The sequence below is a fragment of the Trichoderma asperellum genome, chromosome 5 (genome assembly GCF_020647865.1).
Source record: "Trichoderma asperellum chromosome 5, complete sequence".
Lineage (NCBI taxonomy): Eukaryota > Fungi > Ascomycota > Sordariomycetes > Hypocreales > Hypocreaceae > Trichoderma > Trichoderma asperellum.
Genome location: NC_089419.1, coordinates 3,487,377 through 3,509,290, shown reverse-complemented (window position 1 = coordinate 3,509,290; position 21,914 = coordinate 3,487,377). Strand labels below are relative to the sequence as shown.

General features: G+C 48.4%; 8 protein-coding genes across 8 annotated transcripts; 2 read left to right on the top strand and 6 right to left on the bottom strand.

Moving 5' to 3' along the window:
- Nucleotides 1-259: 259 nt before the first annotated feature.
- TrAFT101_009282 (uncharacterized protein) lies at nucleotides 260-607 on the top strand (the record flags this gene model as incomplete). Its single annotated transcript, XM_024904294.2, has 1 exon — nucleotides 260-607. The coding sequence occupies one exon, from the start codon at nucleotides 260-262 to the stop codon at nucleotides 605-607; it is 348 nt and encodes a 115-aa protein (XP_024755362.2).
- Nucleotides 608-808: 201 nt separating this feature from the next.
- Nucleotides 809-1,219, top strand: TrAFT101_009281 (uncharacterized protein; the record flags this gene model as incomplete). The annotated part of the gene is made up of 1 exon (XM_066128603.1): nucleotides 809-1,219. The coding sequence occupies one exon, from the start codon at nucleotides 809-811 to the stop codon at nucleotides 1,217-1,219; it is 411 nt and encodes a 136-aa protein (XP_065984723.1).
- Nucleotides 1,220-2,330: 1,111 nt separating this feature from the next.
- TrAFT101_009280 (uncharacterized protein) lies at nucleotides 2,331-2,765 on the bottom strand (the record flags this gene model as incomplete). The annotated part of the gene is made up of 2 exons (XM_066128602.1): nucleotides 2,331-2,484; nucleotides 2,572-2,765. 2 exons carry the CDS (start codon nucleotides 2,763-2,765, stop codon nucleotides 2,331-2,333), a joined length of 348 nt encoding a protein of 115 aa, XP_065984722.1.
- Nucleotides 2,766-6,884: 4,119 nt separating this feature from the next.
- On the bottom strand, nucleotides 6,885-8,814 carry TrAFT101_009279 (uncharacterized protein). The gene is made up of 2 exons (XM_024909064.2): nucleotides 7,934-8,814; nucleotides 6,885-7,852 (listed from the first exon to the last, which is right to left on the bottom strand). Exons 1-2 carry the CDS (start codon nucleotides 8,311-8,313, stop codon nucleotides 7,168-7,170), a joined length of 1,065 nt encoding a protein of 354 aa, XP_024755363.1. The 5' UTR covers nucleotides 8,314-8,814; the 3' UTR covers nucleotides 6,885-7,167.
- A 3,304-nt stretch (nucleotides 8,815-12,118) lies between these two features.
- TrAFT101_009278 (uncharacterized protein) lies at nucleotides 12,119-13,879 on the bottom strand (the record flags this gene model as incomplete). Its single annotated transcript, XM_066128601.1, has 1 exon — nucleotides 12,119-13,879. One exon carries the CDS (start codon nucleotides 13,877-13,879, stop codon nucleotides 12,119-12,121), a length of 1,761 nt encoding a protein of 586 aa, XP_065984721.1.
- A 38-nt stretch (nucleotides 13,880-13,917) lies between these two features.
- Nucleotides 13,918-15,417, bottom strand: TrAFT101_009277 (uncharacterized protein; the record flags this gene model as incomplete). The annotated part of the gene is made up of 4 exons (XM_024904626.2): nucleotides 13,918-14,098; nucleotides 14,160-15,097; nucleotides 15,210-15,317; nucleotides 15,409-15,417. 4 exons carry the CDS (start codon nucleotides 15,415-15,417, stop codon nucleotides 13,918-13,920), a joined length of 1,236 nt encoding a protein of 411 aa, XP_024755364.2.
- Nucleotides 15,418-17,316: 1,899 nt separating this feature from the next.
- TrAFT101_009276 (uncharacterized protein) lies at nucleotides 17,317-18,495 on the bottom strand. Its single transcript, XM_024909065.2, has one exon. The coding sequence runs from the start codon at nucleotides 18,113-18,115 to the stop codon at nucleotides 17,495-17,497; it is 621 nt and encodes a 206-aa protein (XP_024755365.1). The 5' UTR covers nucleotides 18,116-18,495; the 3' UTR covers nucleotides 17,317-17,494.
- A 1,119-nt stretch (nucleotides 18,496-19,614) lies between these two features.
- On the bottom strand, nucleotides 19,615-20,760 carry TrAFT101_009275 (uncharacterized protein; the record flags this gene model as incomplete). The annotated part of the gene is made up of 1 exon (XM_024906289.2): nucleotides 19,615-20,760. The coding sequence occupies one exon, from the start codon at nucleotides 20,758-20,760 to the stop codon at nucleotides 19,615-19,617; it is 1,146 nt and encodes a 381-aa protein (XP_024755366.2).
- Between the last annotated feature and the right edge of the window lie 1,154 nt (nucleotides 20,761-21,914).

Here is a 21,914-nt window from a genome sequence, read left to right as displayed (position 1 = left end):
GCTGTCAGTTAGCTCCCGAAACCCGCCCTCGCTGCGTAAATTGCTGCTCTCGCAGGGGGGGCTTTTAGGCGTCGGCGCCCACTGTAGAGGCACGCTGTCGGCTCTCCGCCTCCACTCCCCCGGCCTTTGGCGCGCAGCCCAAAATGACGTCGCAGGCTTTAATCAAAAACTTATCTCTCCGGCTTTGGCACGGCAATGCAGCCGCGGCAGATGTTTTCGTAAGTGCCCGAGCCTGACAGCTGCAAGAGAAAAAAGCGAGATGCAGACAAGAGAAGAGAGAGGCGGCCAGCCATCGACGCTGGGCATCGCCAAAACCCCGGACAATGATCCTCCCGCCAACAACGGCCAGCTTTCGGAGTTGAAGACAGATTATCTTGTGCCACCGCCCGCATCAGGCCCGGCGAAGTTCGTTGCTGCTGCCCATCTCAGAGCGGCAGTGATCGGCTTTTGGAAATACGACAATACGGGCCATTCGCCACAGTGTCGCTCGCCGCATACTCGCACAGTCCTGCACATGACTGCTGCACCCAACGGCCACCACCCAACATCCACATCCACTCGTACGAGTATCTCTCCTCGATCTCTCTCCCCATGGACCCCGGCTTGAGCAGCGTCCCACTTCTCATCCTGCCAGTATAGCTCTCACTTCCTTCAATAGCACGTCGGTCTTCGCTGTCACACCACCAGCAACGCATCTCCGCGTTGGCTGATTTGACCAGCTTCACGCACCTCGCACTCCACTCGTGCTGCTTGTTTGACCACTCTTGTTGGCTTCAATCCACAGTCCTGGTACAGTATACGAGCACTCATGGATTGGACTACGGGTACTTCGCACAGCTATGTAGGTACTGCTACTGAATCGTGCCCGACACGAGGAGAACAGGCAACAGATTCAATCCCCCTGCGTCTCTCTGGCCTCCAACTCAGCTATCCTTCTCCGCTGCGATGGTCCAATGCAACCCAAGATTGGACACTGCAGCATGTAAAAAGAGCCCTCAACTTGATGCATGGACACGCTGCACATGGCATGGTATACAGCCTAACCAGCACGGTACCGTTTGCGCCCCAGCTCTCCAGATTTCTCCAAAACATTTACTCCTCCCACGAGGAATGTGCCTGGCGGCCAAGAGATGCGACGCCCCATATCTCTCTTCTTGAACGCCAATTCGTCAGTAGACAAATCCAGGCAAACGGCTGCTTCTCAAACGACCTCCCATAGCTCGAACGTGACACTGTCGTCTCCAACACCGGCCCTTCCAACGGCTTTTGATCAAAACGTCAGTCACCGGCCGAGACGACAATGACTCCTTCGCGCCTCACCTGGCCTCGCCTAAGCAAACCCCGGAAAACAACATGTTTCCGAGTAGCCAATAGGGTCAGCAACAGCTATATTGCTTCTGTATAGAGTTATACCTCCGCAGGCTTTAATCCTGGGTGCTGCAAAGCAAGGCCAGGGGCTGGTTGGCACTGGACTGACCTCTCGCGGCAGCTTTGTTCATGCACGGTATGCCTAACTTCTTGCATGTGGCGCGAAATGCCCGTCGGCTTAAGGTCCAGCACCTCCCGAGATTCAATCCTGGTTACGCTTCCTAGAATGATCATCAAACGCCAACCGCTTTTTTAGCTCCAAACTTCGCGCGGACACGAGAGCAGCCAACCGCATCTTAGCCTCGGGGGATTTGTACTGGAGGCGGGTGACCTAATCCATGGCGCTTCCCCACCGCCGCCTTTTTTCTTCTTCCCTTGCTCTGCATGGTGAAGTGTGGTTTTCCGATGCCTCTTCCGTCTGTCCTTCCGTAGGTGGCTGACATAGCTTAACCGCTATCAAGAGGGATGGTCAAAGAGGGGCATCTAGGAAAATTAAGCGGCCACTGTTAATCATCAAAAGAACGGAAACTGAAAAGAGATCCTCGATGGTGCCAAAAAATAATGGCAAGGTGTAAACGGAGTACAGTCTATGCGTTTAGCCCACTCTTCCTTGTGAAGCCGGTTGGCTTTAATATGGCTTAAGGCTGCAAAATGCTTGTACAACGTTGTATCGCGCCTTTAAGCTTGCATCCGAGTCTTAAAACCGCGTGGCCATACCAGCTCGTGATTGGGAACGGCGAATGGATGACCATCTTGTGACCGTTCTCTTTTTTTCTTTTTTTTCTTTTCACGCCATCCCCGCTCATCAAGAAGCCAAAGAACGAGGGTTTCGTCCAGGGATGCCTACAGCGCGCTAAGAAGCAGGACCAACAGATTCATTGTGATGAATCTATCTCTCTATCTATGGTGTACACAGTATCTGCTTTTGTTTGGCCTTCACAGTAATGGATCTTGCAGCATGGTTATCTCGCTTCCCCGCCCGCTGTTACCTCAAAGATCTCGAGAATGGATAGATCCTCCAGGATCGTCGGTTCCAAGCTCAGTTTCACATGCTGTTGCTGCTGTTCGCTGTCTCGAGGAGCAAGGCTGTTGCTCACAGCCGCAGGCTTCGCGGAACTAGCTCGGAGGAAAAACGAACGCCACAATAAGCCACCAGCTCCGATCCATCTCCCGTTTGGGACATGCTTGCAAGCGGCAAGCTACGGCATGACGGAATGGGGCCCTACTTTAGCTGGCCGGATCGAGAAGCGCAAGCGATGCCCGTAGCTGGCGCTGGCCTCCGGGCTAGGACCATTCATACCGCCAGAGTGACCGCCAGACGATGCGAAAAGCGTCTGATCTTCGGCATTGGGGGCCTGAAACGCTGACCGGCCACGGTCGTTGGGTGCTTTGATCATGTCTACGTAAAGAAGGGCCCTTTTCTCGGTGGAAAACGCCACAGTCTCCACGGGCCAAGGCGGCTGGCCGGCGAAGGATTTACACCACAATCGGCCCTGCCCTGCCCCGACTAAAAGTAGGCAAAGGGCAAAGGGATCAAGGCCCCAGAGAAAATCCACTCTTGGCTGCCATGTGGTCCTGGTGGATTCCCTGAGCTGCATACCGTCCTTGCGGTACGAAGTACAGCTAATATTCTACATGCACCTCGACTTACAAGTAAACTCGATGATAGGTCCACGTACGCGTATCTTGTAATACACACGCAAGTCAAAGAGGAGAATCTATCACCACAGCACGTGGTACAACAATATCTGCAAAGGCTTTGTTGTCTTATCCGAGACTTTGCGTTCCTCAGGTTCACCTCCCTTGACTTACCTTTTTAGACTGCTACTCTGATTTACCAGCTTCGTATAACCCCCGCCCAGTCTTAGCTAACGGCTGTGCATTGCCTAGAGCTTGGCAAGCCCGATTTTGGACAGATCTGTGTCATCTCTTGTCCTCAACCAGCTACTACTACTATACGACCTTGCAATGTGAACGTGTTACACTAGAGACCATGGATGGGTCTGAATTCTCGGTCGTTTTGAATGCTCGCCTCGTCAGCCTCGCCGGAATGAAGAAAAGGGCATAATCTCCTAATTCTCCCCACAACAAACAATCTCGCCGAGCAGCATACGGTTGATCAATAGCAAAAGATCGTATACACGTCAGATTTCGATGCAATCCACATGCCTCGGCCGGTGGTTGCTATGTGCTGCCGCGGCCATAATACGGCATCAGCCTTGTGCTGCTAAGGCCTGGGTAGTGCTCCACATTTGCGCTTCAACTTCAGCTTTCAGCATCCGCGTGTTGAATGAATCGATCTTGACATGTCTTTGAATAACAACTACCCAATACTACGTCCCCTGATGCGTCAGCATAACGATGAAAATAGCATTTCTCTGCTGCCTTCGGGCCCTTCTCGGTAGCATTGCTTTAAAATTGCGGGCGTATGGGGTCGGGCCGAGAAAGTCTACCAGTTATCATATAGCCCTGGCTCCTACTATTCTTTTTGAATAACAAGAATTCAAATAGGGTATAATTCGTGGAAGAACAATGGATGAAGAGGCTATCATACGGTGGAGATGTATGAATTGGAGCTTTTCTCTGTCGGTTTAAACTCCGAATCTAGTCCTTCCTTTGGGCCGAAATTGAAGAAAAGATGTACATCACGGTGGACGACCAGAATGAAGCCTCGGTCGATATCGATATTCATGCATGCTCAGGCGGTGAGAGCTGAAGATGATAAAAAGAGAATGAATACCACGGTATCATGCAGCTCTGACCCCATAAATAAGCCGATATGAATACTCTGGTGCCTGATAGCTGGGACCATTGAACGCAGATGGCCCGAGGCCAAGTTTTGGGAAGTCAAATCCGAGAGACCGGATGCTTTACCCGTTTTCCTTACAAACTACACAAGTATTCCGGTAGGGATGCTACCACGAAACTCCATACAGTATTATACACGCACAATCAATTGCAATGGGGGGTGATACCCTCACCCTCCGTTAGGCGTGATTTCAGAAGTGGAAAAAAAAAGGTCATAGGATCAATTTTCGGCCAATCTCGCCGAAATTGGTCCCTTAAATAGATCCTAGATCGCCGTAAAGATGTAGAAGGCCGAAATCCACGTTTTTATGGCCAAACAAATCAGTTTATTGACTGGGGATTGGGAAGATGTTGAAAATTGCTGAGTTGCGTTGCAGATGAAATTTGATACCGGAGCTTTGCTTGAGAAAAATGAAAAAAGGGGGCGCTGCATGAGAGCCTACGTGAGAAGCTATTGGTGGTGTTGCTATTTAGGATTGCGTGATGATAAGGAGGCATTTTACAGCCGGTGAGCACCCATGGACATGGTGTTTTACAGAGCAAGCTGTTAGGGATGCACCTTTCAATACATATATGAATGAAAGGAACTTGAATCATCTCATACCCGCTACTCCATAATGATTTAGCTGCCCAGTCGCGATACACACAAAAGGAACATCTATTCACGGAACGCTGGCCAAGTCTTCTCGAATCTTTGCCTCAAACCTTTTGAAGTAATTGGTCTCATTATTAAGTTGATATACCTTGTTCTCAAGATTCGTTTTGGAGAGATGATTATCATTATCATGTAAATTACAGAGAAAATTTTAGACGTTAGTATATCAGAGATGCCCCTTATCCTCAACCTTCGTCGGTTCATCTTAAATAGATCGCTGGCAAGGAACATGTCTTATGACAGTTTCCACGTTCGGCAATTTTAGTACTGGTACTCGCGGCATCGAATATGAAGTGTTTTATGACAAGGAGTGTATCTACTTATTAAGAACTCTTTTGACGAGCTGACATTCACTGCTGACTTTGCTGGGCATACAGTAGGTCAAAATCACAGGTATCTATCTAGAGCTAGACGATTTATATCTATATGGTTCCAGGCGTGAGGGAGCAGAGAAGAGTAGAATTCATGTCAGCTGCCTCTCGGGTTTGTTTACTTCATATAGCTTCCACAAAGTTTGAAAATTGATTACCTCTCACGAGATTTTTCATAGCCCAGGTGGTTTTCTATGTGTATAGCTCACGCATAAGCGTAAAATCCACATTCTGCCTGGCGCTCCTCATCAAATCCTTGCACAAAATTCTAAAACGCCATTGGAGCGGTAATACGGCCCGATCTCATACGGCGAGTGGGTCGCACCCGTCAAAGCACGTCTGTGATGTCTCGCCATATGGAGTTCCTGTGTGGCCTTTCTTGGACTTGAGCTAGGAGGGCGGTGACATACATGCCGAGTTGTCCGCTGGAAATAGCTCCTTGGCGGGATGATTGTGGTGATGCTATGTGGTTTGCTCTCTGTGCTGCTGCCTTATTTCTTGAGGCGTGGGATCTACTTCTCAGCGCGAATGTCACATATCTGGTGCATTGTTAAGCTTGGGACTCGTTCTAAATCCGGCGGTCGGTAGTTGACCGAAGGCGTCTGGAATTTGGTGATCCACATACAAGCACACCAAACTGCGATTGTAATGCCAAAATAGTCTAATTACAAAGAGAAGAGATGCGCATGGAATTGGGTAGTATTCCTATCTGCTTCTCTCGATCAGTGCAACCAAACATGGCCGGGGGTCCTAATTTCAGTTTATATATATTGTACACATGATTTTGTCGAAATATTTGTCATAGACCCCGCAGATATGTCAGTAGGAGACAGGATTAAAATTGGATGCATTTAATGTACTAAATCTTCCCGTCCGGAACAGCCTAGACACTCTATTCCTCTCGTCCCTTGTTTGTGTGTAAGATGCATGCAGTGAGTACATAAAGAGGATAACTGAAATGCAAGATGTAATCAACTAGAATTTAGAAGCACCGGGAGGTTTTGTTTGTTTGTTTATGTGTTCCTTGGTCATAGAATTAGAAATTCCTAAAGACTCTCGTACACAGAATAGTGATGACACTAGAATTAGTCGGAAAAGACACATATTCCTAGACATGTATCGCAGTCTTCGTTGTATTTCTTGTCAGATGGATTCCTTCTTGTGACTTTGAAGGTCAAAATGTCCAGTCCACTAATGTAAACAGCTCCTTAAAAAAAAAAAAAAAAAAAAAAAGAGCACGCTGCTGGTATCGTGGATGTTAAACAGTTGTAAATGATGATTTATCTACACCCTGCATCATACTTACTTTAATACAGAAAAAAAGGGTGTTGTGATGCTGTGATGCTAAGATGTGTACAGGTAAAGGCCAATTCGCGCCTTACAACCATGCAGCCCCAGACAATATTGTAAATTACCCCAGAACAAAAGCTTATTTTAAGCTAAACTACGATTATTTAGCCAATCTCCGGAAGTATGCCTATCTTGCAAGGTAACATGTCCTCTTACCGTATGGAGCAGCAATCTTGCTGATCTTTGCCAGTTCAGTCCCGCAATCGCTGAGCCATAGGGCTAACACATGCATGTAACAGTGACAAGGTGTAATACAACTGCCTGCACGACTATGGGTGGTGGTTGAGTCAAATTTGCCAAGTAAAGACAAAAATAGCACTTTTTTTTTGGTGGTTTTTTTTAAGAGAGAGAGAAAAAAGAGAGCTTCATTGAATCCCTAATATCTACATATGAAGAAAATACCCAAATCGTCCAAAGGCCATATGCTCCCAGAAGCCTCATAAACAAATCATAAATATCGACCACGTTATACAGGTATATATGTGCATCTTACCAAAGTAGTCCTTCATAAATGAGCCAAAGTAACAAAAAACGCTCTCATATATACTCAGAATAGAAACCATTAAAAAAAAGAGAGAGGAGAGGGAAAAAAAAAAAAAAAAAAAACTCGTAAAATCACTCCTCTCTCCAGGATCCCGTGAATAGATGCTTCATCATAGCACCTTCTGGGATGGACCCGTCATTCGTACTGGCCGAATGAGCTTGTCCCATGCCGAACCCGTCAATCGGGAGAATCAAGATGTCTCCAATAAGCGTCGGCTCCTCCATAAAGGAGAGATCCTGCGTGTCGTTCAAGATGGGATTGTACTCTTGCAGCTGCTCAAACACAACATCCGTCCAGGCCGCCGGCCCCGTCGAGTTCATGACCTCGAAGCTCCCCAGCTTCAGCTCGTTGACCGGCACGCCATGGATGATGGACAAGTCCTCCACCGAGTATATCACGCGATCAATCATCTTCTTGAAGACGGGGTGCCCCGGGGCCGCGGCAATGGTCCACTGGCAGAACTGAAGCCAGTGGGGGATATCGGCCCAGGGACCGCCATCGCGGCGATCGAACTCGATGCCCACCACCAGCCGGGCCTTGTCGCGGAACTGCTCGGGGATCCAGACGTCGATGGGCCTGATGGCGAGGGTGTCGGTGTCGGTGTAGACGCCGCCAAAGGCGTCGAGGAGGAGGTAGCGCAGCATGTCGGACTTCATGCCCACGTTGGTGAGCTTGTGGTATATCTCGGCGATCTTGGGACTGTGGCTAAAGTGGCTCTTGATGAACTCGTTGCCGTCCTTGTGGCCTACCAGCGAGCTGTTTTCGGGAGAGAGACGGGTCAGCACAACTGCAATGTCCTTCTACTACTACAACACGCAAAGCTAGAGTCTTGCTCACTACTGGTAGCCGGGATTCGTAGCAATCCACGAGGCCGCATTTTCCAGCTGTCTGGGATCCACGTGGACGTGATCTGGGTCTCCCGGATACGGCTGCGTCTTGGGAAGCACAATCTGCCAGATGTTTGGAGGAACCAGATGGGTGTGGTTTGTGCCGGTGATCTTCTTGGTCGGCCACAGCGACACACGCCTGCTTGCAGCCTCGTCGAGCCATCTCTGGCTGGAGTCGCTGCCGCTCAGGTTGCCGCTCAGCCAGACCATGGACAGCAGGATCAGGGCGATGCCGGCGGCGGCATAGTTTCGATATCGGCGCTGGGACGAGACATGGCCGATGATTTGGCGCAGCTGCGAAAACGAGTCTGCCTTTTCGCTGAGAGGCATCTTTTGTAAGACAGATGCTCCCTCTGTCTGTCTGTCTCTCTCTCCCTTTCTTCCCTTTGGTCTACTTCGTTTTACTTTGCTGCTGCCGCTCTAGATACACAAAACAACTCTCCAATAAAAACAAGAAAGATAAGAGAAAAAAAAAACGAGTGAAAAAGAGTCAACAACACAAACACAAACAAAGAATCACAAGAAGAAGAAGAAAAAAAGCGCTCACGCAAGGGAACAGGGGGGAGAGAGAAATAAAGACGCGAAACGACGGAGCTAACAGCGATACGGCACTCTTCCGTCCTTGTCACAAAGTAGGGCCAGCAATAAAAATGAGATTAAGCTGTCTTGAATCATCGTGTTAGCGCTGCGCCAAACTAACGGATCCTGCTCGTATTATACAGGATTCCCCGGCGTCGACACGAGGCTGTGTCCGTCCTGGACGCCAAGACGGGCGTCCTGCTTAGCCTGCCGGCAAGAATTCAACCAGCGCATTTTGGCAGTGGGAAAAGACACAAAGAGGCAAATTAGAGATGAAAAGGGACGTGGTGACTGGCTTATACGACGACTACTACTACATACAACTGGCCTGCCCCCCCTCCCCGCCTCTCCAGGAAGCAGACGCAGAACTGGCTAAAACATAACTCTAAATTGAAGCCTAGAGCCATCATGCGGCCCTTTTCTCTCTCTCTCTCTCTGTCTCTGTCCCTCTCTTTTGCCTAGATGGTGCAGTAGCAGCACTTGGCACTTTTACCTACCACTTCCCCTTCTCGTGTCAAGCGCCGGACGTGGGGAACCCTCCCCGGTTCAATATGCCACAACGGGCCCTTCAGCCACGTCTAGAACACTGAGGATCCGACCAACGAGGCACCGCCGGACGCGGTGATTGGCTGGGGCCGAGGCAACCCATAAGCTGACGTGCCCCAATAGCTCCAGTCCAAACGAGCAGCTCGCAGCTATTTTTTTCATTCTGGCTCTGATTTGTTGTGAACTAGCCGTTGCTGGTAATGGCCGGGAGCCAATTTTTTTTTTTCCACTGGCTAAAGATGGATACTTAACCCCCCGCGGACGGTAACGGCGTCTTAATTTTTGTTTTGGTTCAGGTACAGAAAGAGAGGGGGAACTGACTTTCCAGAGTGTAGAAGAAGAATTGCCAGGTTGTTAGGAGCACCAAAAGAAAGTAGTATAACAGAATATCGCCCAATATGCTCTGCTGCTTCAAAGTTGTCGACTTGAGCTGAGAGCGTGACACGGCAGAAACTTGGCGCCATTTGACTGGACGTGGGAGCAACTTACATTTTTCTTCTTCTTCTTCTTTTTATTTATTTTTTTTTTTAATTGAATGCATGTAATGTAATTAGCAACTTACGCCACAAACGCCACCAGGGGATCAAGCCAGCTGGCAACTTCATATACCACAGGTAGTACTACATACTACCTACTAGTATAAGCAAGCCTAATCCTTGGAGATGAAAGAGTATGCATACTTGTACAGTAGTATGCCAGATATCTAACTGCCGGAACTGATGATCCGAATCATGAAAACAGACTAAAGACTCCCTTACATACGCGGATATGTGGCGATAGGTTTAAGCATAGGCTGTACTATATCACTCTCGCTCCCTCCCCCTAACTCTCCCATATTACTCTTTTTCCATTGGTGAAAAAGGCTGTTCAATGCATATCCTCATTAGCCTCTACTCGCGGTATTACTAGACATTAAGCCTACCGTTCGTATGTCTCTGCCATCCGTCATGTCACACGTCTTACATCAAACCAGTCTCGTCTCATCTTGTCTTGTCTTGTCTCAATTTCAGCCTGTCGTACCTGTATCTTATTTCAGCCGCTACCTTGCTCTCTCTCTCTCCGTGACTGACTTCCTTTCTCTCTTTTTCTCCCAAGACTTTGTAAATACAAGTCATCGTAGCACCAAAATCATCAGTACAAGCAGTCTGATCAAAGCCTGTGTTAGCATGAGCAGTGACAGCCTCATCTTACTCAAAGATAAACCATGCTTCGTACAACTGTTGAGGGGCCTACTTATACAGTGGCATATACCGCAAAGGAGGTGCCTATCCTTAACGGCTACATCTCCCCATCGTTCACATTCATTGTTCCCTTGCAGAACCCGCAGTAGCTAATCTCACATGCAAGCCTATACAGTGGCTGATTCTGAGAGCTTCGACCGTTTTGTGAGCATGATAATGTGGTATCCGACAGCTTTTTCCATCGCTGTCTCCATGAGCGATTTGTTCAGCAACGGAATAGTACAATCCTTCGATAACAAAAGTCCACCACCACAACAAAAGTGCTTGCAACTGCAGCGTCTCCATCTAAAGATGGCTAGATCAAATGCTCTCCCTCAGCAGAGACGACCAAGACGGCGTCCTCTTGCCGACGAAAAATCCGCTCTGAAAAAAAAAATTGTGGTCCTAAAACGCCATCACCTTCATGTAGATGGATTTTGCGCCTGCTCGGTGCGCAAAACTGTGGCAGCTCAGCACCTACTAGATCAGTCGAAGCTAACTACGAGTTTCTGAGCGACTGAGTATTGAAATGCCAAATCGATGGATTTTTCACTCTGCCTCTATGGAGGGTGTTGCTGCTATGAAAAAAGTTGCTCTTATAAGCTGTTCTGTGCGTAGGTCTGTTAGAAGATATTAGTATAAAAAAACCAACCATCTGGATAGGCGAGTTCAAGAAAATGTCCATATAGCTGGCCAAATTAGAGACAAGTAAGGTAAATATCGTATAGAGCCGCACGATACCTAGTTCGCGCAGCATGTATTCGCTTTATACGCATGACTTCTTTGTAAATGGTATCTCTGTCTTGAATTGAAATATGGGTCGCATCATCGCTGTGTCGTACGTAATAGCAATATGCAAAGCGATAGGGAGAGTTCTTTTTATAAGTCTTTCATCAAGACTAGTAATCGGACTTGTTCGTTCTGATTTTCTAAACTTCATACAACATTCTCCACCATGTACTGTTAACGAAGTTCCCCAAGAGCATCTCGGGTGTCTTAACGGAATATCCATTATTCTGTCTATACCCCGTTAGCTCACCTTTCTATGGGTGAAGCCATAAGTTCTGCGTATTAGTAACATACCTGTTCCTTTATGGTCATTATAGAATGCTTCATAAACGACCCCGCCGTCTCCATCTTGTCAAGATTTCACTGGGACTGGCCATGCAGCAAGCACTGCTCCCATGCAGCTCATCCTAATAGGTTACACGCTACGCAAAAGGTCAAATAAACACGCCCCTCCAATTAGTTTCTTTAGGCCCTTTCCAAGGCCAGGTCAATTTGTGGAATCTACTCTTTTCTTCACGTACATACATACATGCCACAAGGCGCATACACGTCATGTCATAAACTCGTGCAAATAAACCCGTCGGGTGAATTGCCATCTCCGACCTCTTCTTGCTATCCATAAATGGCTGGGGTAATATGTGATCAGGGTATGAAAGATCGAGCAGCAATTGGACACACAGATAGGAAGCAAAGCAAGCCACACACACACACGCACACACGCACGCACGCACTCTCTCACACAGACAATATTTTCCACAGCCCACTCTCATCATGCTATTCTCTAAAAAGGCACCTCTCTTCTCGCACGATGCAGCTTTATACAATATGCAACATTTCTTGATCGTACTACAGCGACGCCCTCCATCCACCCGGCTCTGGTGCCGCGAAGAATGGAGAACGCATCCAGTCCCGAATAACTCCCCGCATGTGATTTTGTTCTTGCATTCCCCGGGAAAAAAAAATCCTTCATCAAGTGACAGCATCTCTGACTTTGCATCAAATTAAACAAAGCGTACCTCGTTGAACAGCCCAGCCCGAACTTGCATCAAGCTAGCCAGCTCCAAAAGGAACGCTTGGTATATCAGTACGTTGGTAATGACGTGCGATACCGACACCATGTTTTCATCACTCGTCGGACTCGTTGGCTCGGCATTGTCTGTCGTCTCCGTCGTCACAGTCGGCTCGGTGGTAACTTCGCTCCGGTCCGCACTGCTATCGTCTCCATCTAGACTAGCCAGTTCATCTCCAGAGAACAAAGACTCGGGTGCATCATGTGTCGGCTTTCTCTCCAAGTCCAAGGACATGAGCTTGACTTGCTCGCCCGGCAAGGCTACCCGCCGAGCTAAGATGCTTTGATCCATGGCGGTAAATTCTGCTGGCTGAATGTTTGCTGGGCTGTGCCGACTTTCTCGCCTCCCGCTGGCTTCGCGCTGAGCACTTGACGGCGACAAGCTCCGGTTGAGGACATTTCTAGTGGGGTCAGGCAGCGGCTTGGAAGTATTGGGGAAAGGGCTAGGAGAGAGCAAATCCGACACGTTATAACCAGGTGTCGATGCACCGGACGTCCGAGTGCTATTCTTGCGTCCTCTGGGCGTTACAGAGCGGCTTGGAGTTGAGAGCTCCGACAGCAGCCGCTGAGCAAAGCCCTCAAGGCCAGTTGGACGTGACGGAGACACTGATCGGATAACCTCATCAAGGGTGGAACTCGGCCGTTCTGGCGTGCGAGGCTGAACTGGGGCTGGGGGGTTGTCCATAATCGCATTCGCCGTCTGGAAAGCTTCTCGTCGCTGTTGAAGAAGCTCATCAAACCGAGGTATCGTCTGCTTGAAAGCCTCGACCTGGTCGCAGAGACGCTTCAACACAATGAGAATACGAGGAAGAGATTGCTGAGTCCATTTTGGTCGGCGCCTGCACTTTTCCATTGATTCCAACCTCTCTGCTTCCGTATCATCTGTGAATGCCGAGAAACCGCCATCCGAAGAATCACCGTCTTGCGAACCAAGTTCGTCAGCCAGTGACTTGTTACCGGGTTCAGTCTCGGCGTCTTCTCCCTTCTCCGTCTCCGTCTCCGCCTCTTCCTCCCCTTCTCCATCTTGCTGTGATTTAGTTTCCACCCCTTTTTCGGGTCCTGGCTGTTGCTCGTCCCCGACGTAGGTGTAGCTCTTGGGATTTCGCGCAAGCCAACCCTCGATACTCATGTAGCCGCATATTGCCATGTCAACTATGGTATCAGTGACTGACAAATTCGTCTCTACTGGGTTCATGAAGAAGTTTTCCATCAAGTCGAGTATAGAATTGAGCAAAAGATCATCGCTGCGGAGCGTGTGTTCTCTAACATCTTTGGGCGCGCCGGGGAGACTGTCTGGAATTGTAGGTAGCTTGTGGTTGTGCTGTGACAATCTGGGGGCAACCAATCTCAAAGAGCACGGGTGACTCTCAAGCCGAGCCATGGTATCTTTCAAAATGCTCTCGTAGGTCTCATCAAAGTCGTCTCGTCCTCCAATAGTCTCTGCTAGGGCCATCAGATACTCAATTTCTTGCTCGTGGGCGCCCACAGTTCGGTTAATATTGTTGCTGGGAAACATGTCGGTCTGGAGGAGGGTGAGGACTGCATATCGATGGTGCCTTTTCACGATGGCTGATACCAGCTGAAGGGTGACATAAATTGTTTGCTGGTTGCGCGATCGAAGACAAGCCAGAATAAGGTCGACTAAATTGAAAAGCAGCGGAGTAGCGGTTGTGTCGGGTTTCTCCGCCATCATCGTAGCAAGATCCATGGATTTGCGCTGCCGAGCAGCGCTTATGGCAGTCCCTGAAGGGGGCTATTCGAAGTGACAGTTTCAGGCAAAGCCAGCAGGTAGTGGAGAATGAGGTTGATCATGTCAGGGTGATCTAGAGATTCTATGATACGACGAAGATAGGTCAAAACTGCAACGGATGAGCCTCCGTCTATATCGGAAGACTCAAGCAATGATGGGTATCTAGGGTTTGGCTGACGTTAGCATACGCACAACTGCCATATGAACACTCATGGAATCTTACAAAAGCTGCTGTAAGAAAATAACCTGGAAATGTTCAAGGAGCGTCGATTTAACCTCCACAGATTTGCAGTGGTTCAAGACATCCTGCCAAAAGAGGAGGTGTGACAAAAAGGTCTCTAGATGGGATTGGAACTCTCCAGAGCAAGAGCTAACAATTTCGTAGTTTGATGTTGGGTGTTGGTAGTCGGAGAGGGCGAGGATGGGCGGCAGATTATTCGGCAGGTGGTCTATAACAAGCTTTCGACTCAACTGGCTGTATAGAGCCCCCAGTCCAGTGGCCATGAGAGTCGACAGGTCACTCTCGACGATCCATTGCTCCAGCGATTCCGAGCTCGAAGCGGCCTCGATGATGTATAGAAGCCCCGTACGCGCAAAGTCACCGACCTTGCCTTCGTGGTGGATGTAGTCCATCAGGATATAAAAGAGGGGGAAATCGGCCCTCTTGGTTCGGCCAGCGAACTTGTCCCGGACACTGGCGGCCCTGTCGCTCGGGCGGTTGACGTCCTGCTGCGTCTTAAACCAAGCAGGCAAGATCTCAGGGTCTAAACGTATCTTGGTGGTGATGTTGAACGCCAGCTCCACTACTCGTGACTCGGTATCCAGCCCGAGACGAGCACTGTTGACGCCAGTAATGCGCACCAGCAGGTTTGTTAGACTAGCAGAGAAGGTATGGTTCTCGACAAATGCCTCTTCTTCGCTCTCAATTAGGGTTGCAAAGAAGAGGACAGCCTCTTTTATGATCCATTCGTTGTAGGACGACGTCGCAATCTTCCCGATGGGCACGTATATCTGCTTGATAGAGGCATACTGGATACACGGGTGCGGCAGCGGCCGGCGGCTTTCGTCGCTGAGGATATTGGTAAGCTCTTGGAGCCTAATCTCGACCGTTTCGGCGGCGTCGATGTCTTGGGACAGGTTGGTAGATTTGCGCCAGATAGACTAAAGGAGGGGGACACGGTCGCGTTAGCATGGCCGGCCCAAGGATGGGTACACACACACATATATATGTGCTGTTGGCCTGAGCATCGCAGCAGACACAGAACTAACTCACCAGCAATCCGGCGTACTCCTTCTCGAAGCGATGAAGACGCTTGGCAGGATCCTTTGCCTGTTCCTGACGGGAGCTCCCGGAGGAGAGAGGGCTTAACAAGCGCGACCACTGCAGAGGCACAGACGGGTTAGACACTGCGATCTCGTTTATCCGCTCAAGCTCAGCTTTAGGGGTCTCCCCCTGATCATGGGCTGCTCACGAAATCCATGGCGACGGCCGAGTCATCTCTGTCCGGTGAGACGAAAATATGAGGGCAGAAGCCTCTGAGGCGCGGGGAGGGTCCGATCACAAGCTGCGGGGAGATTTGTGGTGGATTTTTTGGCGATGCCAGCACAGAACGAGACAAGGGCAGGACAAGGTCGTCGTTCTGGTGATGATGCCCAGCGAATCGAATGCTGGGCGGTGAAAGCAGTGGGGTAGCCCGGACCTCTGATCTACGCGCTTTAGCAGCATTAGCTGAAGTACCCTGTACTCTGCCGGCAGGCCAGACAGAGGGGCCTGGTAGGTAGAGGCTGCACACGTGCGCTAAACACCGGACCGTCTTTTAGAGCCCAGCAGAATTTAATCCCCTACAGTTTATGTGTGCTTGTACGTCAAAATAGATTATCCAGGTGCATTCGACTTGGCCAATTCAAAGCAATTAACTCTACTTCTATAGGTTTAGATATTATAATATCTTTAAAGTCGAAGTATATTTCCGTTACTGCTGTCATCTGAAGGGCATTCCATATACCTATCGAGTCTATTCCATGACATATCACCCGATTCTCTATATACATGTACACTCTCTACACTACCTTTCAAATCATCTTGCCTTTTCTTACCTCGTTTTTTAGAGTTTGTTCGTTATGAAACTCTTCCGTCGTTGCTCATTGGACGGAGGAGGACTGTTCTTCCTCGGTCACTTTTGTACGCTGAACTTGTAGGCTTTCAAAATCTCGCCCAGCGCCTCAAGATGCTGTTCAAATTGGGGGACGCGCGATTACACATTCGAGAATGGCTTTTTTAATAACATTGTCAGTAAGTTTTGACGATGCGATAAGTGTCTTAATAATTAGCTCAAACTTCATAAATATATAATTTTGTCTCATGTGAATATCTAGACGATAAATTACTGTTGCAGCTTTGCCAACTACGACCGAGACTAAGTCAATGTCGATTGTATCCCGAAAAAATAGCACTATTGCAGAGATGGACGGTTACTTTTAAGACTAAAAGATCACATTTATGTAGATGTGATGACATAAACCGCTTAAAAAAAAATCTCAAGTCCGTGTCTCGCCATTTGCAATTTACAGCATCGATCCCGCAAGCACCCAACTCGGTAGCCCCCCAAGAAGAGGCATTTACATAACCGGCAACCACTAAAGTTTTATAAGAAGCCGATAATGTATAGGAACCTGCCTGCTGCCATCAAACCCCACTTCCAGTTGCCGCAAAACCGAAAGAAAGAGAATTTTTGAAAGCGGTCGGTGCGGCATTACAGTAGGGATTCACGGAATATGAGAGCTGTTAGCAAACAACAGCCAAGACGAGCATACATGTATATAGCAGCGTGATGGATTTGTTCAGCTTCGACCTGTAGTATCCCATTGGAAGCCCTGCATCTACCAGATTTGGGTCTGCTACTCTCCATGGAAGTCGGCAGAAAGTCTGTACAGAGACCAAGGCTTTCTCCTCCTCAGAATAATCGCCAGATCCCTAATGGGGCAATCCTCGCAAGGCAGACTAACACACCACAGTATATGCTCCTCTGGCTTGTAGCAGTGGCCCTTTACCGGAAGCTATTAATAGCTCGAACCAAAAAAGCACAGCACTAGTTCATGTCCGCTCCAGCAATGCCTGTTTCAACTACTCCATTCATGTAACTAGCTCCTTTAAGCAGCGTCCGCTCAGATGCAGCATAGCGTACGGAGTTGCCGGCCGAACGCCTCATCTCGTACGAGTTTGTTTGGTTTTGAACCGCAAGCACGTTTATGGGTCTGGATGGAATCAGACATCTTGCATAGAATCCCTGCCGGCCGGAGAATTACATTATGAATACAAACAGCATCCTAAATGAGTGAGGGAGGCGCGAAGATGTAGGTAGTTGGGATAAGTTTAGAACATGAATTCATAATTGACTGCTAAATCATCAAGTCGTTTATATACGGAATAAGCACATGAAGCCAGATATTATCATCCCGCTTAAATAGTGCATGTACAGATTTTTCAACAGATATACAAAGAAAATTCACTCTCAAGAGTATCTCCCTCCCCCTAACAACGGTCTATAAGTTCATCGCTTACTGGCGAGTCCAGAAGCCAACATCAGACCAGGTGATGCTCAGAGGGCCAGTGCCGCTGTCAGTGGTGTAAGCACCAATCTTGTCGTAGAAGCTTCCGGAGGGAGCATTGTCATCACGGAAAGCCAACGCGCCGTTGACGTAGACTCTGAAGCTGTGAATGTCCGCATTGTGGACGGTGTTGATGGTGATGCTTGAGCCAACCTTGGCAACGCCGGAAGCCAGAACGGCACCGCCCTCGACGCTGTACAGGGTGCCGTCACTCTGAACGCCCAGGATGAAGTAGGGGCCGGTGCTGCCATTGAAGGTCTGCTTGATGGCAACGCGGTTGCCGCCAAAGGAGTTGATCTTGAAGGTACCGGCGAACTGGTGGACACCGGAGGTATAATCGTCGGTGTAGCGGTTCTCGGCACGCAGGTGGCCATTGGAACAGCCAGAACCTGAGGTGCTGCCGTTGGGGCTCGTAGGAATGCTGAAGGTGTTGCCGCTGGCGCTGCCGCCGGCGCAGGTCTGCAGCTGGAAGCCGGGAGTGAAGGCGACCCAGTTGCCGCTCTCAAGGGGAGTGGCGGCCAATGCCATGGTGGCGGCCGAAAGGCTGGCGAGGACACTCTTGACAAGCATTTTGAAGGGTGATGCGGCGTTGGAGCGAGCTGTAGCAACGGTTTGGAGTCTTGAAGCCGGCTGTGAGAATGATGCAGATAGGACAAGATCAGCCGCTGATCCGGGTCGTCTTATATACAAAAACAACCCTGACCCAGCATCACGTACGTCAACATGTATGCCATACTTGTAAGCTGCCCTTGATCCAGCTCCAGCGAGCCAGCGGAGCTGATGGAATATTCCACCTATACGAAGCCTAGACTTCTGGTGCCGTCGTTTGAGCTATACAAGCTGGGAAGGTCTTAAGATTCAACCCCTGACGAGGCTAGCGCTACTTGGCTCAGCACAGTGCCGGCGATCCGCCTCGCTTTTGTACAGCGTCGTGGAGGATGCAGAATACCTAGTCTTTGTTTAGAAGTGAGCCGTTATGTAAGCAATCAGTAGTGATTGGTGGAAGAAACGACAAAACAAGTCGTATATACAAGCATTTTCTTACCTGCTCTGAGGAGACACGAAGTGGACCAGCACTATTGCCTGTTTATTCACAGCGAGAACCTAAAAAGCGGCGTTACAGGGGTTTCATGTTCAATTGTTTGTTCCGCTTCAATGGCCCCGCTACCATATTGCACAGCAGATTCAAGGAAAATGGTCACGTATTACCAAGGAGCTGAGCCGGACATCAGGACCGGCCAAGGCCACGGAATGGATAAGATGACTGGCTGTGTAATCGATGGTGTAAGAGGGCTATAGTAGACGGGATAATTCAGCGTGAGGCTGCACTCCTAACGCAAAAGCATCAGTTGTCATTGGATCGAGTTCCCGGATTGGGCATAGCTGGCTCTTGGGCTGCTTTTACGAGCTGCATTGTAATACTACGTCTTATTTCCTATAGACCGTTTTTAGTTGGTAGAAGTGCAAAGTTGCTGCTAGTAGTTGCAATCATCATGGGTATTTCGCCGTTCTATCTGGGGAGACCAGTCTGTCTGAGTAAAGCTGTTTCGTGTGAAATGGTGAATTGAGCGGGTATATGCAGCGGACAAATTGTATGTCAACTGTCTTGCATGTACATCTAAGCAGTCTCGATGTACGTGCATCCAATAGACTGCAGAGTGAAGTTGGCGCATCATTGAATGCTATGCACCTCAAGAATATGATTAGAAACTAAGTAATTACAGTTCACCAATTATGACATCGAATACTAGGAGAATTGTACTTGACACCCTGTATTTGATCTACTAGCCGGCTCAAAACACGTAGCTAGCAATTGCTATTGAAGACTCATCAATCTCTGTTCGTAAACACTAAGTCCATGCTCAGCCACCAGTTCCATACCTACATTCATCAGCCGCATAGTGTCATTCTTGGCCTAATTCAGAACTGCTGTGTATAAAATCCACCAGTCAGCAATGCTTATTTCATCTTTCTGTCAGCCAGCACAATCGTTCGCTCAAATGGTAACAGCTCGTTCAATAATCCACTCTACCAGACTGATCCTCGTATATGCAAGAGACACCAAAGCCCTACAATTCTCGAGCTTGCTTTTCTCCTAACGCTTGGAAAAGAGAGCTTATTTGCTCCTTGTAAGCTGTTCTCAACCTTTCAATTTTGTTTTTCAGATGCTGGACTTCATTTTCGAGCTCTCCGTTCTTCTTCATTAAGCTCTCTTCCCTCCATGATGATGATGATGATGATGATGATGATGATGATGATGATGATGATGTGGATGGCGGCGGTGGCGTCAATGGAGAAATATTCCGAATCGAACGCCTAGTAGGAGTTACCGCATCCGGCAACTCGGCAATTCGTGTAGTCGTATTTGTTGTAGGAGTAATCGGTGCAAAAGAATAGGAACTCCATCTCACTGGCGTTGAAGGAACCGCTGCTGTGACCGCAGATTGTGATTCCTCCAAGATATGGGTAGCTATATTATCAGAATGAGCTGCATTTTTCTTCGATTGGCCATATGAAACAGCCTTCAGATGAGGAACTGACTGCTTATGCTTCGTCAAGTTCACATAGTTTGCGAAACGGTGCTCATACCTCGGGCACTCAGGTTCGTCGCATGCAAGATTAAGCTGATGAAAATGTTGTCGAATTTCCGCTGTCGGTGATGTTGGATCAGATACTGAACTGAGAAATGGGTACACATGCTTTGCTGTGTGGACATGTCGATAAAAACTTTGGCTCGTCTTCAGCTTTTCTCCAAATGACGAACAGCCCTGGGTGGTACACCGAAACTCTCTCGCTGCTTCTTGTTCTGCCGTAATATCCTCCGTAGATTTTCCAGATTCTCGAAGATCCTCTGAATACTTGACAGCGTTGACGTGCGCGTGCGACTCTTCATGTCTGCTGAATTCGTTCTCAGAGTGAAAAAGCTGTTGGTACCTCCGGCAGGATGGCTCGGGACATTGATACGCCTCTTCCTCCGAAGACTCAGAAGTAGTATCTTCACAATGTATTACCTCAGCATAGTTGAGTCTTTTTGGTGACACAGGGCTATTGAGCCCTTCGGTTGGAAATAAGCGGTCATGGCCGCCGGCGCGCAAGGCATGAGCGACAAACTCAGATCGATTCGCAAATAAGATGCCTTTCATTTCGCACAATTCCTCCTGGCAGATCCAATTATAATGGCCGGTATTTTTAAAATGCCTTTTGAGCGCCGGCATTGCTGCGAAACTCGCTTCACACTCTGAGCAAGAATATGGGGGATTATGCCAATCTTTTAAGTGGATGTGGCACTCATTGATGGTGTCGAAGGTGAACCCATCACAGCCAATCTCAGGGCACGCAAATAATCTGCCTCTGTCTCCTTCGTTGTCATTTATATCGTCAGCAACCATGTACCCTGGTGGGGCAGCTTCCGTCGTACCATCGTGCTGTTGACGCAGAACGCAATCCATCAGAGATATGAGAAAAAATGGACGGGTTGACGGGTTGACAAGTATGGAAGTTCTGAGCACTTGTGGTGATGATAGTAGAGAGCGTGATACCGCCAAGGCAGTCGATAGAAAACGCAAGGCAACATATCACAACTTTTTTGTTTCTAGCTTCTGGAAATAACTATCGAAGCGAGAGCAGAACTGGGATTGCAGGTGAGTTGAATGTGACATGAGAGCTTAGTGAATTACTGCATCGTTGACTTGCATTTCAGGCTGACCTTTTCATCACTTTTGAAGGCCATTCACCGTTCTGCGCTACTGCCACTTGGCAAACGCTCACGCACATATAAGATAATATGTACCTTAGGGGCTGTTTCTCTCTTCTTGTATAATACCTAAACAGATCCTTTAGCTTTAGCTACTTTATTGTGTTGAAAATCCCCCTTGCTATCGGACTCACTATTCTATTGTCACTTCTTCCCAGTATGCTTCACCAATCACGACATACCCCGGTAATACAGGAAATATCCGAACCACCTTTCTTTTTCTTTTTTCTTCTTCCCCCCATTAATTGCCTATCAAAAGATGTACCAATTATTGAGGAGACTAAGATGAGATTACCTTCATTCGCATCCGCTCGTCACCACCCTGCTCGCCCCTACGGCCACGATAGACTATGACGATTCCACTTTTTGGGGGCGGAACTTGCAAAGCGTGGAAAGAATACGTTAGACAAATTCTTCAGCTTCAATGCTGTTCCTTGTGGATATAATTTTTTAGAGCCGTAGAGCTACAGAAAGAGAAGAGGCCAGAGATAATCCATCTATTTCACGCTGTTATGAAAGCATTGGCGACGCTAGGGAGCTGCAACCAACTAAAAAACATGTTTGTAACGATCCGTTTTACCGTTAAGCCAAACAAGGCAAAATATTAGGCCAATA